General features: G+C 42.8%; 1 protein-coding gene across 3 annotated transcripts; it reads left to right on the plus strand.

Annotated features, from left to right (window-relative positions):
* Positions 1-878: 878 nt before the first annotated feature.
* Positions 879-20,637, plus strand: LOC147433229 (very-long-chain aldehyde decarbonylase GL1-4-like). Of its 3 annotated transcripts, none has more exons than XM_086492862.1 (11): positions 879-1,137; positions 1,828-2,051; positions 2,431-2,663; positions 14,457-14,676; positions 15,081-15,202; positions 16,109-16,365; positions 16,520-16,627; positions 18,453-18,674; positions 18,964-19,074; positions 19,349-19,522; positions 20,184-20,637. In XM_086492862.1, the coding sequence occupies exons 2-11, from the start codon at positions 1,834-1,836 to the stop codon at positions 20,346-20,348; spliced, it is 1,830 nt and encodes a 609-aa protein (XP_086348988.1). In that variant the 5' UTR covers positions 879-1,137; positions 1,828-1,833; the 3' UTR covers positions 20,349-20,637. The 3 variants fall into 3 exon arrangements, with proteins under 3 accessions (XP_086348988.1, XP_086348986.1, XP_086348987.1); XM_086492860.1 differs by lacking the exon at positions 879-1,137 and adding an exon at positions 1,144-1,315; XM_086492861.1 differs by lacking the exon at positions 879-1,137 and adding an exon at positions 1,144-1,315 and having other exon boundaries at positions 18,465-18,674.
* Positions 20,638-21,230: the final 593 nt, after the last annotated feature.

Consider the following 21,230-nt stretch of genomic DNA (forward strand, 5'->3'; position numbering starts at 1 on the left):
ACATAGTTGAACTAGTAGCTGCTTGAAGAGACTTCAGTTATTGCGCATCAGAGAAAGGGCGTATAAAAATAATACAAAAGCTACAACAAGTGTGTTGCAACATTGCCACTTCGCTCTGCCAATGTGTGTGATCGTAACAAGGCATTGTTTACGGTATGCCTAATATGCATAATTCGGCATAGTTATCTACTGCTGATAACTATGTCTCGCGTGGCCAGGCCCTAAGAACTTTCGCCTTGGGATTGTGGAGTTGTGAGTACAATTGTACAACGGTGGCCACCTACCTACCTACTACGCTGTACTCTGACAGGGCTACAACCGAAGGTGATCACTGATGCCACGTTACCACTGCTGCTTACCCACGGCACTAAAGGACACGGGTAGAAAGAGATGGGATCGGCGGCGCAGGTCGAAAGGGGGAATCTCGAGGGGGATTGAGGGTGGAAAAAATTGGGCGCCCATGGTGGGCATGGAGACTCGAACCCTCGCCACCATCGTGAGAGCCCAATGCGCTAACCGCTACGCCCGCAACGAGGAAGTTGACATATGAGCAAACCGGCAAATGATAAATAAACGTGGACATCTCCCCTTGCTTATCCAAGTTTATCTTTTGGTGTCCTAGTTTACCCCAGCATCTTACGGCTACGCGCGTCTTGAACTTCGTGTCCGAACTTCGCTGCCATGGATCCCACCGCTTGAGCTTCAATTAATCTCCCGAGCCCTTTAGTGCTGAGGGCTGCTTACTATCCGAAGCTGGACTTCCGTCTGTGATTGGTCCACGTAGAGAGAAGGCCCCACGTTGAAAGCGAGAGAACGGAGCATCCAAACAAAAAACGCCTTTTGGACGTGGATGATGATGCTGATGGAGAATGAAGGGCCTTGGAGGCTGGAGCTGATGGAGACCCGACTCTGCATTGGAACTTATGGTTACTTAACTTAGTTGTCACGCGCCTTCACTATTCTTCCAGTTCTGCAGCCCGCTGTACAATGGAGTGTATTGTCTGCTTTCATGGCTTTCTCCATGTACCGCAAGTTTCATTGGCTTTCGTCTGCCCTCAATGACACAAGGGACTCAGCGCTTTTATATCCTCCCCGGAGGCATCGACAAATTAATGACCACCTTTGTTTCCCTCAGAGGTTCCTCCAAGCTTCTCTCTCTCTCTCTCTCTCTCTCACGCACATTCACACACACACACACACACACACACACACACACACACACACACCCACCCAGAAGCACAATCACGCATCCACAATGGCATGCGCACCTGGTTTTCTGTATGATTTTCCATGGGAGAGCTGGGGAAGTTTTAAGGTTGATTCTGAAAGCATCTGTCTGTTTGTACTTGAGAGAGAGAGAGAGAGAGAGAGAGAGAGAGAGAGAGAGAGAGGCTTGCCATTTTGCACGTATGCTGATGCCTTTCGATCACTAATCGTGTAACATTTTAGACCTCCAACTTACTGCTCTTTGGCTAGTTATTTAGTTAATCTTTTCTGTATGTACATATGCTATTGTGATTTGCAATGTGCTTACCAATATCAAGTTCGTTAATCCTACCCTGTCCACACGTAGCAGGGCATTAACAGACCTAACGAGTATTCAGCTTTGTACGCAAGCATGTGCTTAGGTGTGGATTCTTGCAAGAGCTGCTTGTGTCAGAAAGAGTTCTAAGTAATCATTCCCGTGGGTTTTGAATGAATTGGATTCAATTAACGTGCATTTGAATGTGTGTGAATTGAGCTGATGTTTATTTTGAATGTGTGCTTTTTGAACATGTAAGGATATTGAGAGTTTCAAGTGCCTAATTTGTTGGTCTGTGTTTGTAGTATCTTATGTATGTGCCATTGGCGGCAAGGGCCTGGTACCAATGGGGGATCGTAGGATGCTCACATCTCGAAAACATATGCTTCCATTTGCTAATAGGCGTTATTTTGAGGTACCTCTTGTTCCAACTGTGGGGCAGTGTGTCTCGACTCCCCTATTTTTCTCGGAAGTACCAAATTGTGACAAAGGGAATCAAGTTCGAGCAAATTGACCATGAGGCCACCTGGTACTTTCTTGCCATTGTGCCAAGATGCTTGTCATATTACATATGGAATGAAAAATATCTATGTAGAAGGTTTGACTCAAGGATTGGTACACAGCCTAAGCTGGTCATAGTTAGGAAGTGGGTTTGATTCATAAGGAGAGATGGTTTAGAACTTTCTGTCCATGCAAGTCTATTCTATACAATGCTGTCTTAAGCCTATGCGTACTGAAATATAAGTGTAGCCTCACGTCCTGCATCAGTACCTTTTTGCGTCTATGCAGTTTCCATAAAAGAGCTGTTGGATTCCTGAGAACCTTTAAGTAATTTATGAGGGAAAAGCAACTGTTAAGATTTCAACAAGGGTTTTGAAAAATTGCTATCTTGTTTTTGTGACACACAGGGAGAGCATGATGATAGTGACTTCATACCTAATCTGGTCAGGAGCTGGAGTATTCTTACCCAAGGAAGGATTGCCAGCATGGGACTGGTGGGGCGTACCCATTGTCGTGATGATGCACATAGGTCCTATTGAGTGGATTTACTATTGGGGACATCGAGCATTGCATCATCATTTCCTTTTCACCCGTTATCATCAACATCATCACTCATCCTTTGTCACCCAGCCTATCACATGTAAGTTTTCTATCATTGCTGCTACAACTTAAGACTATATTTTAATGAAAGCAATGGCCTATAGACATATATAAAATGAACTAGATAGGGTAAACCTACTCTATATGACTATTTAGATATTGTGGATATTTACAAGGAAAGTTTGAGAAGGCTTGGGATTTAGATGGTCAGACCCTCTTAATATAGAGAAATTGAACTTTTGCATTCAATTTAAAGTGTCCATGAAAAGTTTATTTATGCGAACATTTTGAAAGATATAATTTAAAAACTTTTAAAAGCAAACTCTTAAGATTTTTCTTATGGTAGGGTTGACTTTCCAAGAGACTTTTCAAGTGGCTTGTCTCTAATTCACAGCTTCGTTTGGGCACCAAATACGAGAAAATTGCAAAAATTAGGGGGTTAAAGTTTTAAGTCTTCAAGGAAGAAGATTTCAAACACCTTTTTCATCACAGCTTACATGGTATGAATCAGTTTGCTCACGTAGTGGAAATTCTAGCCTGTAATCAGCCATATTCAACCTTTTTTGTGCCATTTTGTTCAATCACTAGCTTTACTTTCTCATAGATCTTCTAAGGGCTGTAGACAAACTTGGCTGTAGGCCACAATGGGCTTTTGCAAATGTGAATATAATTGTATTGTTTTCCTTTTTTTCCCGTTTTTTTGGTGAGGTATGGATACATTTTTTTTTTGACACATGCTTACACACAACAGTCCAAGCGTTCCAACATGTAGTCTCTTGCTTGAATGCCATGCATGCTTAGGTTTCTTTTCGGAAAAAGCGTATGCCTTTTCGTAATTCGAGAACCCATCTTCAGTCACGTGCTTGTCCTTAGTGTGCGGCTTCTACATATTTGATTTCTACTCTTCATGTGAGATATCCTTGCCTCCGTGCTGCGGCACCAATAATACTCATACTGAGGTATGCTATGTGTTCTAAGGTACACACCCCATGACACATCAGAAATACCCATTTCAGATGGTTGAATATCTTGTCTTGATGCTCAAAGTAACCCATATGATACGACACAATAGCTCTGGGTGGCGTAGCTGAGCTTCCCTAATTACAATGCTCCAATTGACTTCATAGGATGCCGCACCACAAATATTAGTTCTAGGATGGTCTTAGGGATATTCCGTCTACGAATCTCTTGTCATCCTTTTTATGACGCAAGGAGATTTATTACCTCTCATGAGTTGAATGTAAAGAGTTACATCCTCTCTCCGGTGGTGGCTCCAATAGACAACGTTTTGCTTATCCTCCCTATTAACTCCACGGGACAAAGTTATTCATGAATAGCATAATTGATAAGTATGCCTTCTGATTCTATGAACCATGAATGGCCGTAACGCAACATTACTTATGACTAGTTGCAAGAAATTGTATAACCATTATTGTATGAGATTTTTGTTGATGGTTAGCAACCAAGAGAAAATGACGTCTTATTCATGGTGAATTTGATACAAGCTCTGCATAAACAGTAAGTAAATAGAAACATTGAAAGAGCTTAAATGGTGGGTATCAGAGCCTGAGAGGTACATACACAAAAAGGGTGGTTGTGTATCTCAAAGAACAGATACAAAATGGTGGATATGTGTATCAGAATCAAGAGATGGCTCACATCGGTCATTTTCATGATCATGTCAATGTCCTCCATGGTGAGAGTCTGCACAAGGCATCTCCCATGTCTCACCAATATAGCTGTGATGTAAGGTGCAACAGAAGTGAATGTTGAACTTTGCTCAAGATGAGTGCTCCGAACTGTGCTCAAGGGTTCCTTTTACTTAAGGAAGGGAGAGCCTTCCGTTCCTTTAATGAGAGAGTGCAATGGACACACACAAAGTGGTGAACACTGTGAATGAAGGTACTGAGACTGAGAGATAGAGAGAGAAGAATACGACACCAGAATGTTGTCAAACCCTCCTCCGAAGGCCCCAATCTCTATGGCGAGAGCGGTCTACTTACGATTGCACAAATCTCTACAATGCTTGGACTTGCCGACAATGTCGACGACGATGAGGACGACGACGAGACGGGCTGAAATCTGAAAATGCTAAGGCTGAAATCTGTAAATCTTTATCCGCTGAATTTTGACTCTATGTCGGTGACGACGATGCGACGACGACGCGTTGAAAACGCAGATGCTGAAATCTGCGTTTTCTGGGCTGAAACTGCAAACTTCGCGAGATCTGCCCGTGCGGTGAGGATTTGCTGCAGGAAGGTGAGATCTGCGAGGTTCGGGGGTTCTACTGCGGGTACTGACTGCTGAAAACGGAAAATGCTGAGTCTAGGGCTGATTTTGTCGCGAAGGTTTGCAAAAACGCTGAGGTGCCTTGCAGATGCAAAAACGCTAAAAATCTTCTGTTGCGGTGGAAATTTGTTAACTGCTGTAGAATCTGCTACTGTTAGTGGATCTGCTGTCTGTTGTGGTCGCCGCTGCTGATCTGTTGTGGTCGCCGCTGCTGATCTGCTGTGCAAAAACGCCAATGTTGATGCTGTGTTGCAAAAACGCTAGGCCTTGCTGGGGGTCTTGTTGAGAAGGTGCCTGTTGAGCAAGTGCTCCTGCTGCCTCTTCTATGAGAAAGTTCTATCGCTAGGTTTCTATTTATACAAACTTAATAAATTTGCCCTACCTACTTTCTAACAAAAGTCACTTAAAAATAATAAGTGAAAAATGTCAAAAATAGGGAAAATAGGTCTATGCACTATAAAAATGCTCCTGATGGAAATTGATGATCATGCTGTGTGCAACCAGAGGATATGCATCTATTCTAAGTGTTTGGACATGCACGGTCTGCGAACAGACTCACAAAAGTGCCTGATCACTTCCTATTCTAGACTGACTGAACTGAATTGAACCCTGATCATGAAGTAGCTTGTCCACGTGCACATAGGGTTAGATGTATCATGTGACATCCCGATTCCCCTCCTTTTCAAAGTGAGGTACTGGTACCGAAATGTATGGCGTCGAGGGAGATCGCCAACAGGGTCTGGAATCTTGGAAAGGACTCTTCGTCGGCCCACTTTGATGCGTGGGTTGTACGATACTTGAACTTCAGAAAGGTATGTAATGCTTGCTTCTTTGGGCCGCGTCGAAAGTGACACAAAGGCTTCTGTAGCTCCTTCAATGCTTTAACTTTGTCTATGGACGTAGGTCCATCTTCTTCAAGAATCTCCAAGGTTGAAAATTCCTGAAACCACTTCCAACACAAAAACATGAACATACCTATTCCATGTAAGGTGACTGGAAGAAATCTCGTCTTTCGAAAAGACTGTGTATGCAATGTACATGAACAAATAGACGGAGTGCCAAACCGTTCACCACACACACGCAAACAATGAGATCGAATCTTGTCTTGCGCATCTAAATCAATCAACTGTGGCAATTCACAACGGAAATGCCCATACTTTCTTGTGCTCTTTCTACATGTCACGTGACACATCCCAACCCTATGTGTCCGTGGACAAGCTACAGCATGATCAGGGTTCAGTCAGTCCAGTCAGTCTAGATTAGAAGTGATCTGGCACTTTTGTGAGTCTATTCGTAGACCGTGCATGCCCAGTCACTTAATGTAGATGCATATCCTCTGGTTGCACACATCATGATCATCAACATTCCCTTCAGAATCCATCAGATTCAGTCAGGGGAATTTTCCAGTGCATTTAGCCTATTTTCCCTATTTTTGACAATTTTCACTTATTATATTTAAGTGACTTTTTAACAAAAGTACTAGGGAAATTTTGCTAAGTTAATATATAAGCAAACCCAAGTTAGCACTAAATGGCAAAAGAGGCAACAGGAGCACATGCTCAACAGGCACCTTCTCGGCAGAACCCCAGCAGAACCCCCCAAGTGACCTAGCGTTTTTGCTCCCAAGTAACAGCCGAGCGTTTTTGGACAAGACACCACAGATCAGCCAGTGTTTTGCTCTTGCAGATCCCTAGCGACAAGACCACAGCAGATCAGCCTAGCGTTTTTGCATTTGTAGAACCACGGCGACAGAAAGACCAATTTCAGCCCCTAGCGTTTTTGGTTGCAGATCAGCCCCGGCGTTTTGCACCTTCATCGCGACGGAAAGTCAAGTACCATCAGCGTTTTCAGTTTTCAGCAGTTAGACATCGCAGATCAAGTCCCAAACCTCACAGATCTCACCTTCCTGCAGCAGTTCCTCGTTGCACGGTCAGTTTCCGCAAGGTTTACAGTTTCATCCCGTTGCATCTGCGTTTTCAGCGCATCATCGTCGCATCGTTGTCATCGACATCGTCACCGACATAGAGTCAGAATTCAGCAGATAGAAGATTTGCAGATTTCAGCCCATAGCGTTTTTGGACAGCAGTAGAAGACCACAGATTTCAGCCCTAAAGTCGTTGTCATCATCACCGTCGTCGTCATCGACATAGTCCCAAATTGCATCAGTCCATTGCATCGTCATTGTACCACTTTGTGCAATCATAAGTAGACCACTCTCATCGACGAGAGTGGGGCCTTCGGAGGAGGGTTTTACGTCTCTGGTGTCGTATCTCTCTTCTCTCTCTATCTCTCAGTCTCATACACTCGCACGCACAGTGTCCATTCACTTTGTTGTGATCATAGCACTTTCCATTAAGAACGGAAGGCTCTCCCCTCCATAAGAGCTAAAAGGAATCCTTGAGCATAGTTCGGAGCACTCATCTTGAGCAAAGCGCAAACAATCATTCCGCTGCACCTAACACTACAACTGTGTCGTGCCAAGGAAGAGACATGGAATGTGACTTCCTTGAATGCATACTTTTCAGTTTTTCATGAATAATCCGCATATATCTGTGCTCATTCATGAGTGAAATGTGCTCAACGTATATGCCTATGAAAAGGGACAACATAAACACGCTGATTAAAATACAGGAAACGATCGTGAATGAAACATTCGAACAATGCGTGCTGACTAATCATTCGAACACATAATACTTCTTGAGAGGGTTCTTGGGACCGAGGCTCGAGAGCCAAGATCGGATTTTCGGGATCTATCGAATCTTCCTGTGGGGGTTCTGTGGACCTCGACTCAAAAGCCAAGATTGATTCTTCGTGTTGACTGATCGAATCTGCAATGAGGCTAGCTTCACTAGAAAAAGTATCAATTAACACATCATCCTTGTGAACAATCACATCATCTTTATCTTGCAAATCATCATGCTTGTGGAAATCAAATCTTGATCATGCAAATCATCATGCTTATGAGAAATCACAACTTGATCATCATGCAAAGCATCATGCTTGTCATTGTCATGCAATTCATCATGCTTGTCAGTGTCATTCAAATCATCATGCTCATCATTATTAGGCTTATCATCATGCAAATCTTGTGTCTCATGCTTTGGAGAAGAAGAGACTGAGAGAGTCTCCTTTTCCTGATTCTGTGCAAACTGCGCCTGAACAATAGAAAAAAGTCGAAAGAACTCTTTCATGAGTAGGTCGCTCTTTTCTTTTCTTGCTTTGTTCTCGCGATGAAATTTTGCTTGTCTTGCTTTGTTCTCGCGATCAAATTTTACTTCTCTTTCTTTGTTCTCGTGCTCATGCTCATGCTCTATGGCTGCCATTCTTTCTTCTTATCTACGCTCTATGGCTGCCATACTCTCGGCGCTTTCTAGCTCCTTGTCGAAAGCCTCCATAGGAGTTAGTGCAATCCTTGGCGTAGATGGGGAAGGGGGAGGGTCAGAAAAACCTCCTGGTGGGAAAATTCTTCTTTTTGCCTCCATCACCTCCAAGCGAAGTATCCATTCCGCTTCGAGTGATGACCATCCACTGAAGTCGTGGGTCCTTGTTGGTTCTTGTGGTCTTGTGTTCTTAAGTTCACGAGGAACTAGGGTTCTTGCGGGTCTTGGGTTCTTGAGGGTCTTGAGATTCTTCTTTTGCTTGCAATCTGTGTTAGAGAAGGACCTTCTCCTTCACCCGAGTTCTGCTCTTTTCCGCGGGCGCACCCCTTGGCGGCCTTGCGCTCCCACCAAGGGTGCTTTTTCCCACCTCATGTCGATTGGCCGGCCACTAAGTACACGGTCGGCTCTTGATGAGTGAAAAGAGGCACAAGGAGAGGCTGGACAAGCCCTTCTTTCTTGGGTTTCATGTCACTCTTAAAAAACACTATTAGGAATTGATACGCCCAAGAGGACTTCGGTTACGTGCGACCGCAACAAGCAAAAAAATAATAATTTTGTGGTTCTTTCCTTGAGTAATACAGAACACTGCCAAAGCTTTGATACCAATGTAAGGTCCCGCGGAAGTAAATGTTGAACTTAGCGAAAGATGAGTGCTCCAAACTGTGCTCAAGGGTTCCTTTTACTTACGGAAGGGAGAGCCTTCCGTTCCTTTAGTGAGAGAGTGCAATGGACACAAACAAAGTGGTGAACACTGTGAATGAAGGTAATGAGACTGAGAGATAGAGAGAGAAGAATACGAGACCAGAATGTTGTCAAACCCTCCTCCGAAGGCCCCAGTCTCTATGGCTAGAGCGGTCTACTTATGATTGCACAAATCTCTACAATGCTTGGACTTGCCGACGATGTCGACGACGATGAGGACGACGACGAGACGGACTGAAATCTGAAAATGCTAAGGCTGAAATCTATAAATCTTTATCTGCTGAATTCTGACTCTATGTCGGTGACGACGGCGACGACGGCGACGACGACGATGCGACGACGATACGCTGAAAATGCAGATGATGAAATCTGCGTTGTCGTGCCGTGGCACGTGCATAATGTGAAACTAAATTATCTACCTCACTCTCTATGCTTTTGCTATGTGGGACCAAATGCTATGATGTACAAGGTGTGATTTATGCGAAAATAGATGCGACGGTTGTAACTTTGTATATACCTTGTGGGGACAGCGAGGCCCTCTACGTGGCACTATGGCATGCTTTTTCACATAAATATGTGCCTATTTTTCTTTAGAAATGTACAAATGTCAAGTGTATCGAAGTGGCATGCTCATTTTGCCTAGAAAGTTCAATGCGGGCGATCTCTGCAAAAAATAGCAGGTTTCATGTGCGAGCGTAAAAGATGCGTCCAAAGTGCTTGCCAAGTGTAAAAATGAGGTTCAAGATGAAATTTAAGCCCAATGGAAATTTTCCACAATTTTACAGATTTTTTCCAGCTCATTTGGGATTTTTACGAGCAAAAAAGGGCATTTTTGGGCTGAAAACGACAAAAAATGGTTATAAAATGGTAAAAAAAGACCCAAAATTGGTTAAAAATGGCTCAAAATGCCACACCACTCACGGTGCCGTGACTGTGAGAAGTGAGGGAGCATTTTAGAGGAGGAAGATCAGCACTATAAGCCTCTCTATGAAGGGATACAAAGCTGGCACCTAAGGTATGCTAGTGGAGTCCTGTGCTGTTCCAACCTTGTATTCGAGGCTGTGAGGCCACCAATTAGGGTTTCCCTCTTCAAATAACTACTTGGGAATGTATAATGAAGTTTTGAAGCTTCCATGAAATGGCTACGACGGAGAATTGAAGCGTTTGTGTAGGGTTTTTATCAGGGCGAAAGAGCATTGCAATTGTGTAATTGGCAGTGAGGCTACACCAAATCATCACACACACAAGTGTTTTGAGTTGATCTTGGTTCTTTTTCAAAGAGAAGCTCTCATGGCTGGAGTATTGTTCTTTTTGAGTGTGGTTTTAGCCTCAAATTTTCTACGACTTGCTCGATTTTGCTTCGAGCTCTCACAGTTAGAGGCCCGACGCTTTCCTAGCTGCACTCCGCACTTCTTGACACAAGTTTGGTGAACCCGACGCGAAGTAGGCTAGGGTGAGGGTTCAAAAGCTTCATTGAAGGTATCAAAACAAAGATTTAAAGCTATGGAGCAACAAGAGAAATAGGGGGTTCGGTTTGATCCTGTCACAATGCAAATGTTTCAAGCTGTTGCGGTGTTTATGCAGCAGCGGAGCTTTCCTCAACTAAAGCGCTTCAATCTGTGCTGAAGAAAATGGACCAATTTAAATGTAAAGATGTAACAAAGTATCTTTGTGGATATGTAAAGGAGATGGAGCTTGATCGAGTGCCCGAAGCAGAGATGGTGCATAGTTTTGAACTAGGTGTGGTTCCCGAGATCAAAGAGCATGTAAGGGGAATTAGAAATGAGCATGGGGCAACTTGGGAAGCATTCAAATTAGCCTTGAAATCCATTTCCCTCTTGAATAACATGTCTGAGTTCAACTCTCCTTGTCGGATAGATCTTTAAGGTCTCTTGGGATAGTTCCCTACTACGTTAAAATTCTCTTCTTCTTCTTCTTCTCTCTCTCTCTCTTTCTCTCTCTCTCTCTCTCTCTCTCTCTCTCTCTCTACATGCTAGGGATTTACTCGTAGAGCTTCTAGCAGTGATGTTCAACTGTGCCATCTGCATAGGCCTGCTTGATACTTGGAGCTTATCCACTATTGTGTCTATCTTCAAGTCAGGAGACCCTATGGAGCTTGGGAATTATCGCACTATCTGTCACAACTCTGTGACGTGGCTGCCCATGTGTACACATACCGGCATGGACAAGCCGGGGAATGCAGGTTGTTGAAAGTGGACATCAGAATTTTGCGCAGCATGCTGGTGTGGCAATCAAGGCCGGATTTTGCGGCGCATTTCACGGAAGACCGTACAGCTGGCAGGCAGCTTTTGCGGCAGATTTTTGAGCTTTTTCCTACGCTATTTACTGGCTTTATTGTACACAAATTGAAAGAGAGAACTCTTTTGCTTTATTTTAGGCTCAAGAGAGAGAGAGAACTTGAGAGTGAATAGCAAGAAGCCTTTGCTTTATTTGGGCTTTTGATTTTCAGCTTTTGGGCTCTGCTTTTAGCATCCCTTTGTAATCTCTTTAAATATGTAGGTAGGCCACTCACAATTCAGAGAATCTGGACGTAGAGTCTGAGTGTGAGCGCCTGCCGCACTCTTGTTCAAAGGGACGCCAGTCTTTGGGGCCAATATCTCTAGGCACGGAACTCTGCCGGGCCAGTGTCGAATCGATTGTGAACTATGAACTGTTTTGAAGTGGTTATTTGTGCTATCGCGGTAGATTCTCGACTTGGAGTGTCCAAGTCTGTTACAGTAATATTAGAACACGGCCAATTTCTCTTCTACGGAAAATCCGATCCCTTTTTTTCTCCGTGGCACCTATGGCTTCGGGCAAAGATCAGTCGACTCCCTTTGCATTCGGAGATGTGGGAAGGGATCACAACAAAGATCAGGCAAGGAGTACGGCCCGCCTCGGCCTACTTCGTGTCACGTGACATCCAACCCTATGTGTCCGTGGACAAGCTACAGCATGATCAGGGTTTAGTCAGTCCAGTCAGTCTAGATTAGAAGTGATCTGGCACTTTTGTGAGTCTATTCGTAGACCGTGCATACTCAGTCACTTAGTGTAGATGCATATCCTCTGGTTGCACACAGCATGATCATAAGCATTCCCATCAGAATCCATCAGAATCCTTCAGGGGAATTTTCCAGTGCATGTTGCCTATTTTACCTATTTTTGGCATTTTTCACTTATTAATTTAAGTGATTTTTCAACAAAAGTAGGTAGGCCAATTTGGGTAAGAAAATATATAAGCAAATCAAAGTTAGCACTAAATGGCAGAAGAGGCAACAGGAGCCAAGCTCAGCAGGCAACTTCTCAGTACGGCCAAGCCTTGATGGACCTTCCCTCCAAGCAGCAGATCCCCCTTCCACTAGCGTTTTTGGAAAGCATCTTAGTCTGGCGTTTTGCATCATCACACCCTCGCTAGCACGTCCTAGCAGATAGCGTTTTTGCATCAGATCTCCCGCAGCATCCCACAGCACCTGGCGTTTTTGTCATCAGCATGCCTAGCGTTTTTGGGAGCCCATGACTAGCGTTTTCTCACTCCTCAGGAGAGAGCTCGCTACATCAGTGAAGGAAAGTGCTTTGGATGCGGAGAAAGACCTCCTCGTCTTCGACATAGACCAGCAGTACCCGTCGTCGACATCCTCGTTGTCGACATAGACCATCAGCACTCATCATCGACATCATCGTCTTCAAACAGTACCCCTTTAGTATCTTAGTACCCAATATCCAGCATTAGTAGCATCAATATCCATTAGCATCGGCATCTCAACACTTAGTCATTGTAGTAGCATTGTGCAAGAATAAAGAAAGTACTTGCTCTAGCAACAGGGCCCTTGAGGGTTGGGACCCTACATCCTCGTGTCGTCACTTTTCTCTCTCGTCTCTCTTTCTTTCAGTTAAATTCAGTTCTTTCAAGTGAAGTAAAGTGTCCCTTGTGTTTGTGTGCGGAGTACTAGATCCAAGCAAAATCCTTAATCACTTCTGCTGCACCTGACAATAAATGTCATGACAGTCCTAGTGCAAGGCACCCAGACATAAAGAAAAATTATGCACTTGTATGACGACTATTCTACTAGCCAGGTTTACATGGGTATGTTCAAGACTATGTCTTGCATTGCCAAAAATATCAAGTTAATAAAGCAGAGCGCCTGAAGGCAAAAGGTCTCTTGGATCCTTGGGAGATCCCAATGGTAAATGAGAAAGATGGATTTCATAGTGGGTCTACCAACCACCAAACAAGGACATGGTTTGGTATGGGTGATTACCGACAGGTTGACTAAACTTTATAAGTGTCCACTATTAAGACTCCAGAGCTAGCCAAGTTGTTTGTGGACAGTCTGTACAGATTATATGGATTGCCCATTGACATTGTGAGTGATCGCGATCCCAAGTTTAATAGTCACTTTTGGAGGGCTATGTTTAAGCGGTTGAGAACACAGTCCAATATCACTATTGCAGATCATCCAGAGACAGGTGGGCAGACTTAGCGTGCTGATTTCAAGTGCTAGAGCCTAGAGGATATGCTATAAACATACGTTAGCAAGAAGCAATTCAATTGGAAAGATTATCTTTCTATTTTGGAGTTTGTTTATAATAGTGCAAAGCATGTGACGACTCGTTTTAATCCTTTCATGTTTATGTATGTTTTTTGACTCAATGGCGAGAGAGATTCAATGGCGAGTTGTGGCGGGCTGTAAGTGGGTTCAACAGAGAGTCAGTGGTCACTAATTACATTTGAGTTGGCTACTGAGAAAATTCAACAAGTCAAGGACTTTATCCTAGACCATATGGATATGCTGAAAATTGCTCGTCAAAATGTTCGACAAGCACAAGACCAATACTAAAAGTATGTTTAAAAATTGCTCTTCAAAATGTTCGATAAGCACAAGACCGATACAAGAAGTATGCTGATAAGAAACATCGTCAAATTACCTTCTTGGAAGGAGAAGAGGTATTCTTATGTGTTCCAGAGTCAATGAGAGGGCTTAGGGAAAAAAAACCTTACACTCCACTCAACCTTTCTGCCTAGTCTTATAGACAAGCCCCTGAGCTGGTTTCCCATTGTTGTGCCCGATCGTAAGCCTCACATCACACTTACAATTTTTTGAAATAAGAAAAGGGTGGTTCATTGCTGTTTATAAGAGAAGTGTGGCAATTGCAAGGGGAGCTGGTTTTGAAAATAACTGGTCAGTACAAATAAGCTTTGGAAATTTGAGAGGAGTGATTGGCTATTATATGCACTCATGCACATTATGTGCACGCAGGCTGTGTAGGCCTAGAATCAAATGCGGTTAATTGAAGTAAATGATTGTTTTGTATGTCTAAACTTAAATACCTGCTGCTTCTCACTACAGTCCGATTGTTTTGATAATAAACTGAGCATGCTTTTCAAGCAAAGACTGCAATCAACTGAACTTGATTTCCATCACATGCATTGACTGGGTGTCTTTTTGATTTTTTCTGCACAGCTAGCAATCATCCCTTTTTGGAGCACATGTTCTACAATGTGTTGTTTGCATTACCATTCTTGGCTACTATATTTCTTGGCCATTCCTCCATCGGAGTCTTCTATATGTACGTGATGTTCATTGATTTCATGAACTCTTGGGGGCATTGCAATTTCGAATTCATTCCTACCTGGGTATTTAGCAACTTTCCAATCTTGAAGTACTTCATCTACAGTCCAACGTAAGTTCTCTTTCACTTTTGTACTCCTTTCACTACTCAGATTTGTTCGGATTTTTATTCAGTACTTGCAATGCACCTTGGAAGTAATCTTTTGAGAGGGATTAAAACAGGTGTGATAGTGACAACAGAATTGCATGTGTGTGCCCAAATTGGGGTCTTGTTCTCATTCTGTAACACATTGTATTTAAATAATCTTTTTTTTCTCATTCTGTCTGACATTTTGTGATTTGTTTCTTTTTTGTGTCCTGTAGAATGAAGCAAAATATGCTGCAAATGAAAAGAAATCACAGTTTTTTCTCCCAATTCTACATTTTCTTGCAGTCACATGCATCTTATTGCAGGCTTGTATGTATCTACCTGTTTAACAGGAGCAGCTTACTAAGCTCAATATTTTGGCTGTTCAGGTACCATTCTTTGCACCACACCAAAGTGCACACTAACTTCTCGCTCTTCATGCCTCTGTATGATCATTTATATGGTACTGTTGATGCTACTACAGATAGCCTCCACCAAGAAGTGAGAAAGGGTAAGTAAAAAAATCATGGAATTTATGCTTTTTATTTCATGTAGTCAAATGCTGCTCGATGATGTGACATAATCTCCTATTCCATTTCTTCTCAAAACGTTAACCACTACTCAGACTTGGTTCATGGAGTAAACAATGGGAGGAAACTTTTATACAGCCTTTCAAGGTGACTACTCATGGCTGAGCCACCATGAATAGATCTAGAATTGACTTCTAAAGGCGCCACTAGCAATGGGTGTCTGTTTTTTACTGTGAGTCTTGGAGTCCTTGTTAACTAATTGGAGCTAGAATTTGTAACTTTAAGAGGTGGAGTTTTCCGGCATGGTTTATTAATATGTAGCTCCACACTCACTGTTTATCCCAGGCACGATTGAGCAGAGGCTTGTATTGTCTTCTGAATGACTATCAAGAGTGTACATAATTTACACAAAGGTGAACTCGGGCAACTTCGTAGATTTATCTAGGAATAACCCCTTAAGATGCTTTTATAGGGGGAAGTTGGCTTCTCTGAAGCTAAGGGACGAGTAGTGTACTCGTTGACACTCAGCTTCATTTAATCTGAAACGGGATGTGATGATATAAAGCACTACTCAGCTTTCTCTGCTAACAATGACCAAGGGATGCTAGCCCAGGTTGGCAAGGCTTTTTATAAAGTACTGTGAGAATGCTCACATTGTTGTGCAACACTTGAGAACAGGAATACATGCATAAATAACATTGAGGTTCTTTCAACGGTGTCTTTTATATCCCAAGAATACAATGCATTAATGCATTGAGGTTCTTTTAGCAATATTTTCTCTATACCAAGCTTTCACTTTCAGAATATGTGTTTGTGTAATTGTTGAAATCTCCCTCCCAAAACATGAAGACTTAATATAGCTTGAGACCATTGTAATTGATGTGCAGGCCATAATAGGAATGTGGATTGCGTATATCTGACACATGCAACGGACTTGCTGTCAGTTTTTCATCTTCATTTTGGGTTTCAGACATTTGCTGCCCAACCCTACTCAAAGAAGTGGTACATGTGGATGATGTGGCCCATAGGGCTTCCTCTTGTGCTACTGGCATGGCTGTTTGCCAAGCCTTTTGCAGCCGCCTCTCACTTTATTGGGAATATGCTGGAGCTCCAAACGTGGGTCATTCCACGCATCAGCTTCCAGGTTTGATACCTGATATTTTAGCCAAATATGTTTTAAAGACTTTCTGAAATTCCATTTATGCAAGGTTTAATAAATTTAATGAACAATGGAAAATGCCTTTATCTACTCAAATAGCATGCACTGTTTAAAACTCTTCAAGATTTTATCTTTGCAGTATTCTTTGAGTTCTGAGGCAGAAAAAATCAGTGGCTGGATTCACGAATGCATTTTGCAAGCTCAACAGGCAGGAGCAAAAGTTTTTGCTTTGGGATTGCTGAACAAGGTACGGGGAAAAGTATCAAGTGAAAGTGCTAGCTGTCTGTTATTTACAAAACCTGCAGACAGGCACAGATTTTTGGCACATAGAAATTCTTTGTCCCCCCTAGAAAGGGTTTTTCTCCGAAGCTAAGGCCTATGCGGACTAAAAAGGAGTGTTTATTTTTGGAGCAAAAGTGTCTTAGCGAAGCACCATGCGTCACACATCGTAAAATATGTACGTAACCATGCTTTGTCGTCTACACCCATCCTTGTATGAGGACGAGACACTACTATCTTTTAGATAGTAAGACCTTACTCAAGGGCAAACTATGGGCATATTGATAACACCTTCATGTGCACTTTTCACAACTTTGAAATATATGATATGCCTCTCTTACTCAAACCCACATTTCAAGCCACAACAATTTATGAATATCAACTAATATCAAAACGACATCAAGAAACGACAAACATCATCAACAACAAGGGCGCAACATCAACAACAATCAACCGACATGGCAAAGACAACAACTTTGGTTTTGTGCGGGGGAGAAAATCCTCCAACCGAGAAAATAACCTTCTGTATATGTGAAGTGCTTAGTTTGTGTATTCCTTATACCCTCATTTGTGTTGTAGCGGAGGATTTGTGTGATCTCACCTTGTGTTTGGGGATCTTGTGTTTCATACCCTATTTTGTTTCAAGGAAGGTTTGTGTGCCTACATCCTCTGTCAAGGGGAGGCAAACTTGCGTACCTACCCCCTATTGTGTTTTGAGGGGAGAATGTTCTGTATGAGTGCTACATTACAAAACCCACAAGGGAAGGGTTGTTGGGGTTGTGGATTTTGTCGCACCTCACGCCCATAAGAAAATCCCCTAGTTTAGAAGTCATGTGGAGCATGTGTGTCCTCTATGAAGGCAAGAGGTGTGTGTAAGCAAGTAACTTGTGTGTGTGTGTGTGTATAGCATGTGCAACAAATAAGCATCATGTGACTAGCTTACATATAAGCAGCTCTTTGTAATCTCTTTTTGGTGTGCAACAATCAACCTATTTTGCTCTCTCCAGCCCTACACTAACCACTCCAAGCATTCCATTACCATGAATGGCACACTGATCTACCCTCCTTAACTCTAAATCTCCTTGGGCCTTAATGTATGGCATGTTATCGGAGCTTTTGGTACCTATTCTCTCTAGTTACTGTTAGATGCATGATGCAATTTTTCATCTACAATTTGCTGCAAGTACTAATATGGGAAGTATAAGCCTTAAGGACAACAGAATACTAGTCATATGAAGTATAATGAAAGACTTATCATATGCAATATATGCAGTCCTCATTTTCAGGTGCTCACTTTACCGCTGTTCTATGAGATTGACAAAGATTCTACATAGGTTTTCCTCACAGACCATCAGTTCCATCAAAATCTTCCTTTTTTTTCCTTTCTATTGTGTGGCCCGCTTTTCCCCAGCCCCTAAACATATGCATGCACACACTGAAAGAGAACAATGAAAAACAAGGACATCCCTATGATGCAGGTTCGTTGTTTTTTAAAGCAGAATAATGGATTTGAAAGAGATACGTCTGAGAGCCTTTTGGCAAGCTTTCATCATGCATATGTGTCAAAATATATGGAAAGAGCAGAAAGAAGCACAGCAATTTTTTGAGGAGCTGACAATTTTTTATGATTATTGGTGCCCAAGTATGTGTGCACGTTTTGTAAGGGCCGTATGTTCTAACAAAAGAGAGGTTTTGTTTGCCATGGCCATGGGAGGGGCTTTTGTGTCAGGTGCTTGTATAATACAGATAGGGATTCGTCATCACAATTGTGTGATTGGACTAATGTGGTGCAGGATGTGTCTCAGGGCTACCAAACAGAGCTAGATGAGGTGTTTCTGTGCAAGAACGGTGTGGGTATGGCCATAGTCACAGGGGAAACCTTGGCAGCAGCTATTGTGGCCAAGAAGGTAGAAGCCAACCACCGAAAAGAACTCAATGTATTTATTACTTCTGCACAATCAAGGGCTGGGAGTGCCATATCAATCTACTTGTGCAAGCGTGGCTTTAGAGTCTTGGTAAGCTTCAACCCCTCTATTTTTACGTTATGATCAGAAATTTCATATTTGTCACCTGTTTAGACTCCAGAGAGATCACTTTTGGAATCTACTCAAGTTTTCTATTTCTCTTGATTCACACCAAGGGATTTGCTCCATAAAAAGTGAAGTCCTGCTTTGTTTGAGCGTTGTACCAGGGCACGGCTTTTCTCTGCATTCTTTCTCAACTTTCAGAGTTCTTATGCTTATCACATTCCAAAGGCTCAGTAGTAATTTAACCTGTTTTGTGAATCAAATGTCTTGTGCCCAGGTACTCTTGCCTTCTAAGGAGCATGCAATGAACCTGCGCAATTGTGTTCCATTGGAGTTTCAAGACAATCTTGTCCATGCCACGAATTATGATGCTGGCAGTAGTTGCAAGGTGTGAATGTCATAATTCTGTGTGCTGTGTTGTGTGCGTGCGTGCTAGCTTAGGGACACAAAAGGTAATCTATTGTATAAGGCTCCTGCTGAGCTAGTAGGCCTGTTATTGGGCAGAGACGGTGAGACTGGTGAGTAGGGAATCAAGATGTAATGTGGGGCAGTCGAGAAAAAAGCATAAGTGAGCCAGTGTACGTTTGGAGTGAAGTCATGCGTTCCCCTTTTCTCGAATGGATGAATGCTTCTTATCAATGTCTTTTTTTTTCAATATGCAGGTATGGCTTGTTGGGGAGCAAGTAGGGCATGAAGTTCAACAATTGGCTCCAAGAGGGGCTTATTTTTACCCCTTTGATGTGTTTCCTATCAAAGAATGCAGAAAAGATTGTGTTTATGGCACTATTCCTAGCTTGAAGCTGCCTAAGGATGCACAAAACATCAATGCTTGCGAGGTAAGGAAGTTTTCCACTTAGTTATCGCTGTTCTCTTAATGATTAGACTTTTGTCCATATTTTGTGCCAACAACAAAGTGGCTGTTAAAATCTTCATTCGAGAGATATAGGCTTTGACCCTCAAGTGATGAACGGATATCACACCATCAGAATCTATATGTGAGTCAGCATTTATACCTTGATGAGGTAGTATAGGCTTTGATCTCTAAGTGATGAGCTGATATCAACCTTAAGGTGCCCTAGTCATAGCCAATGCCTTAGTGTGGGGTGTCCAGCGAAGTAACAAGTATGATCTCAACTGTAAAGAAATGGATGAGGATCATGTTTTGTCAAACAAGGGATGCTTTTGCGACTGAACCAGCGATGTACAAATGTGCTCGTCGTCGAACAAGTGAATTTTATTAATATGGGGTCTGATGCTGTGTTTGCAAAAAAGGGGGTTTAGTGTATTTTTAACCGGCTAGAATTGCAAAATCTCAGCTAGATTCTGAGTTTGCCTTGAAGAAAACCTGCAAAAGTTAACACTTTACAAGTTGTAGTGTGAATACCGGCAAATGATTCAAAGCTTGACCTAAAGAGTTTTATGTGTGCCCTTATTTCTTTGGTTAGGGAAAATGTTTTGGCAAGCCATGGTCTGACGTGATTTTTGTGCTGAGAGCAGGATATTTTGCCAAGGAATGTTGTAAGGGCGAGCTATGCTGCAGCTATGGTACATGCTCGTGAGGGTTTGCGTTATCATGACTTTGGAGGTGATATCTCTCAAAGGCTTATGGATGAATCTTGGGAGCTGGCGATGAAACATGGTTTCACTGTCGTGAATGGGTGAAAAATCTGTTGTCTGAGAAACATTTAGTCATTCAGTTTTGCTCTTCAAGGTATACATTTGTCAGCTCTCTCTCTCTCTCTCTCTCTCTCTCTCTCTCTCTCTCTCTCAGGTTATTTTGGCCTTTTGAAGACGTTTAATATAACATTTCATTTCATTTCTCTCTGTGAGTTCATGGGATGATCACCATTGTATACTTTCTCCAGTTTACACATCATTAGCCCTCATGTGATTGTACCCGTCCCCGTCAAATTCCAGGGGAGGGGGGCGGCCAATCTGGGCAGTCTATTTAGTGGCAATTAAAATGCGTAATATGAGACCTGCATGCTTCGATGCTTGCCAAATCAGCACCTGGAACGCAAGCCACTGCATCGACACATCAGCACACGGAAGCCCATGCATCACTGTCTGAAGCTGGAATTTGCTTCGGGTCAGTGTCGCTACAGGGAATTTGCTTTGATTGTTGTCACTCTCTGGCCCCCCTCGCCCTAGACATTTGACGGCCGGGAAAGGACATTGAGTGTCCTTTCCTTAAAATCAGCGCTCCCCCATGGCTCCCGGCCTCCGCCGGTCGCCACCTGATTTCAAGGAAAGGACACTCGGTGTCCTTTCCCTACACCATATGTTTTGAGATTTGTTTTAAGTGATGCTGATGATGATGATGATGAGGATGTAGGGTAGGCTTACATACCTACTCGAGCTGAGCTCTCCTGCACCTCGATCCTTCTCTTTCTATCTCCAGTCTGACTGTCTTCTCTCGCTTATTCTTCTATAGTCTTTTTAATCAGTGGCAAGTATGCATACAATTCTCCCCCTTGTTCGCAAGGTGTTAATCCTCGTTAGATACATGCTTGGATCGACATCCAACAAGATTTTCTACAATGT

Source organism: Adiantum capillus-veneris, chromosome 20, assembly GCF_014529385.1.
Source record: "Adiantum capillus-veneris isolate H3 chromosome 20, ASM1452938v2, whole genome shotgun sequence".
NCBI classification, from domain to species: domain Eukaryota; kingdom Viridiplantae; phylum Streptophyta; class Polypodiopsida; order Polypodiales; family Pteridaceae; genus Adiantum; species Adiantum capillus-veneris.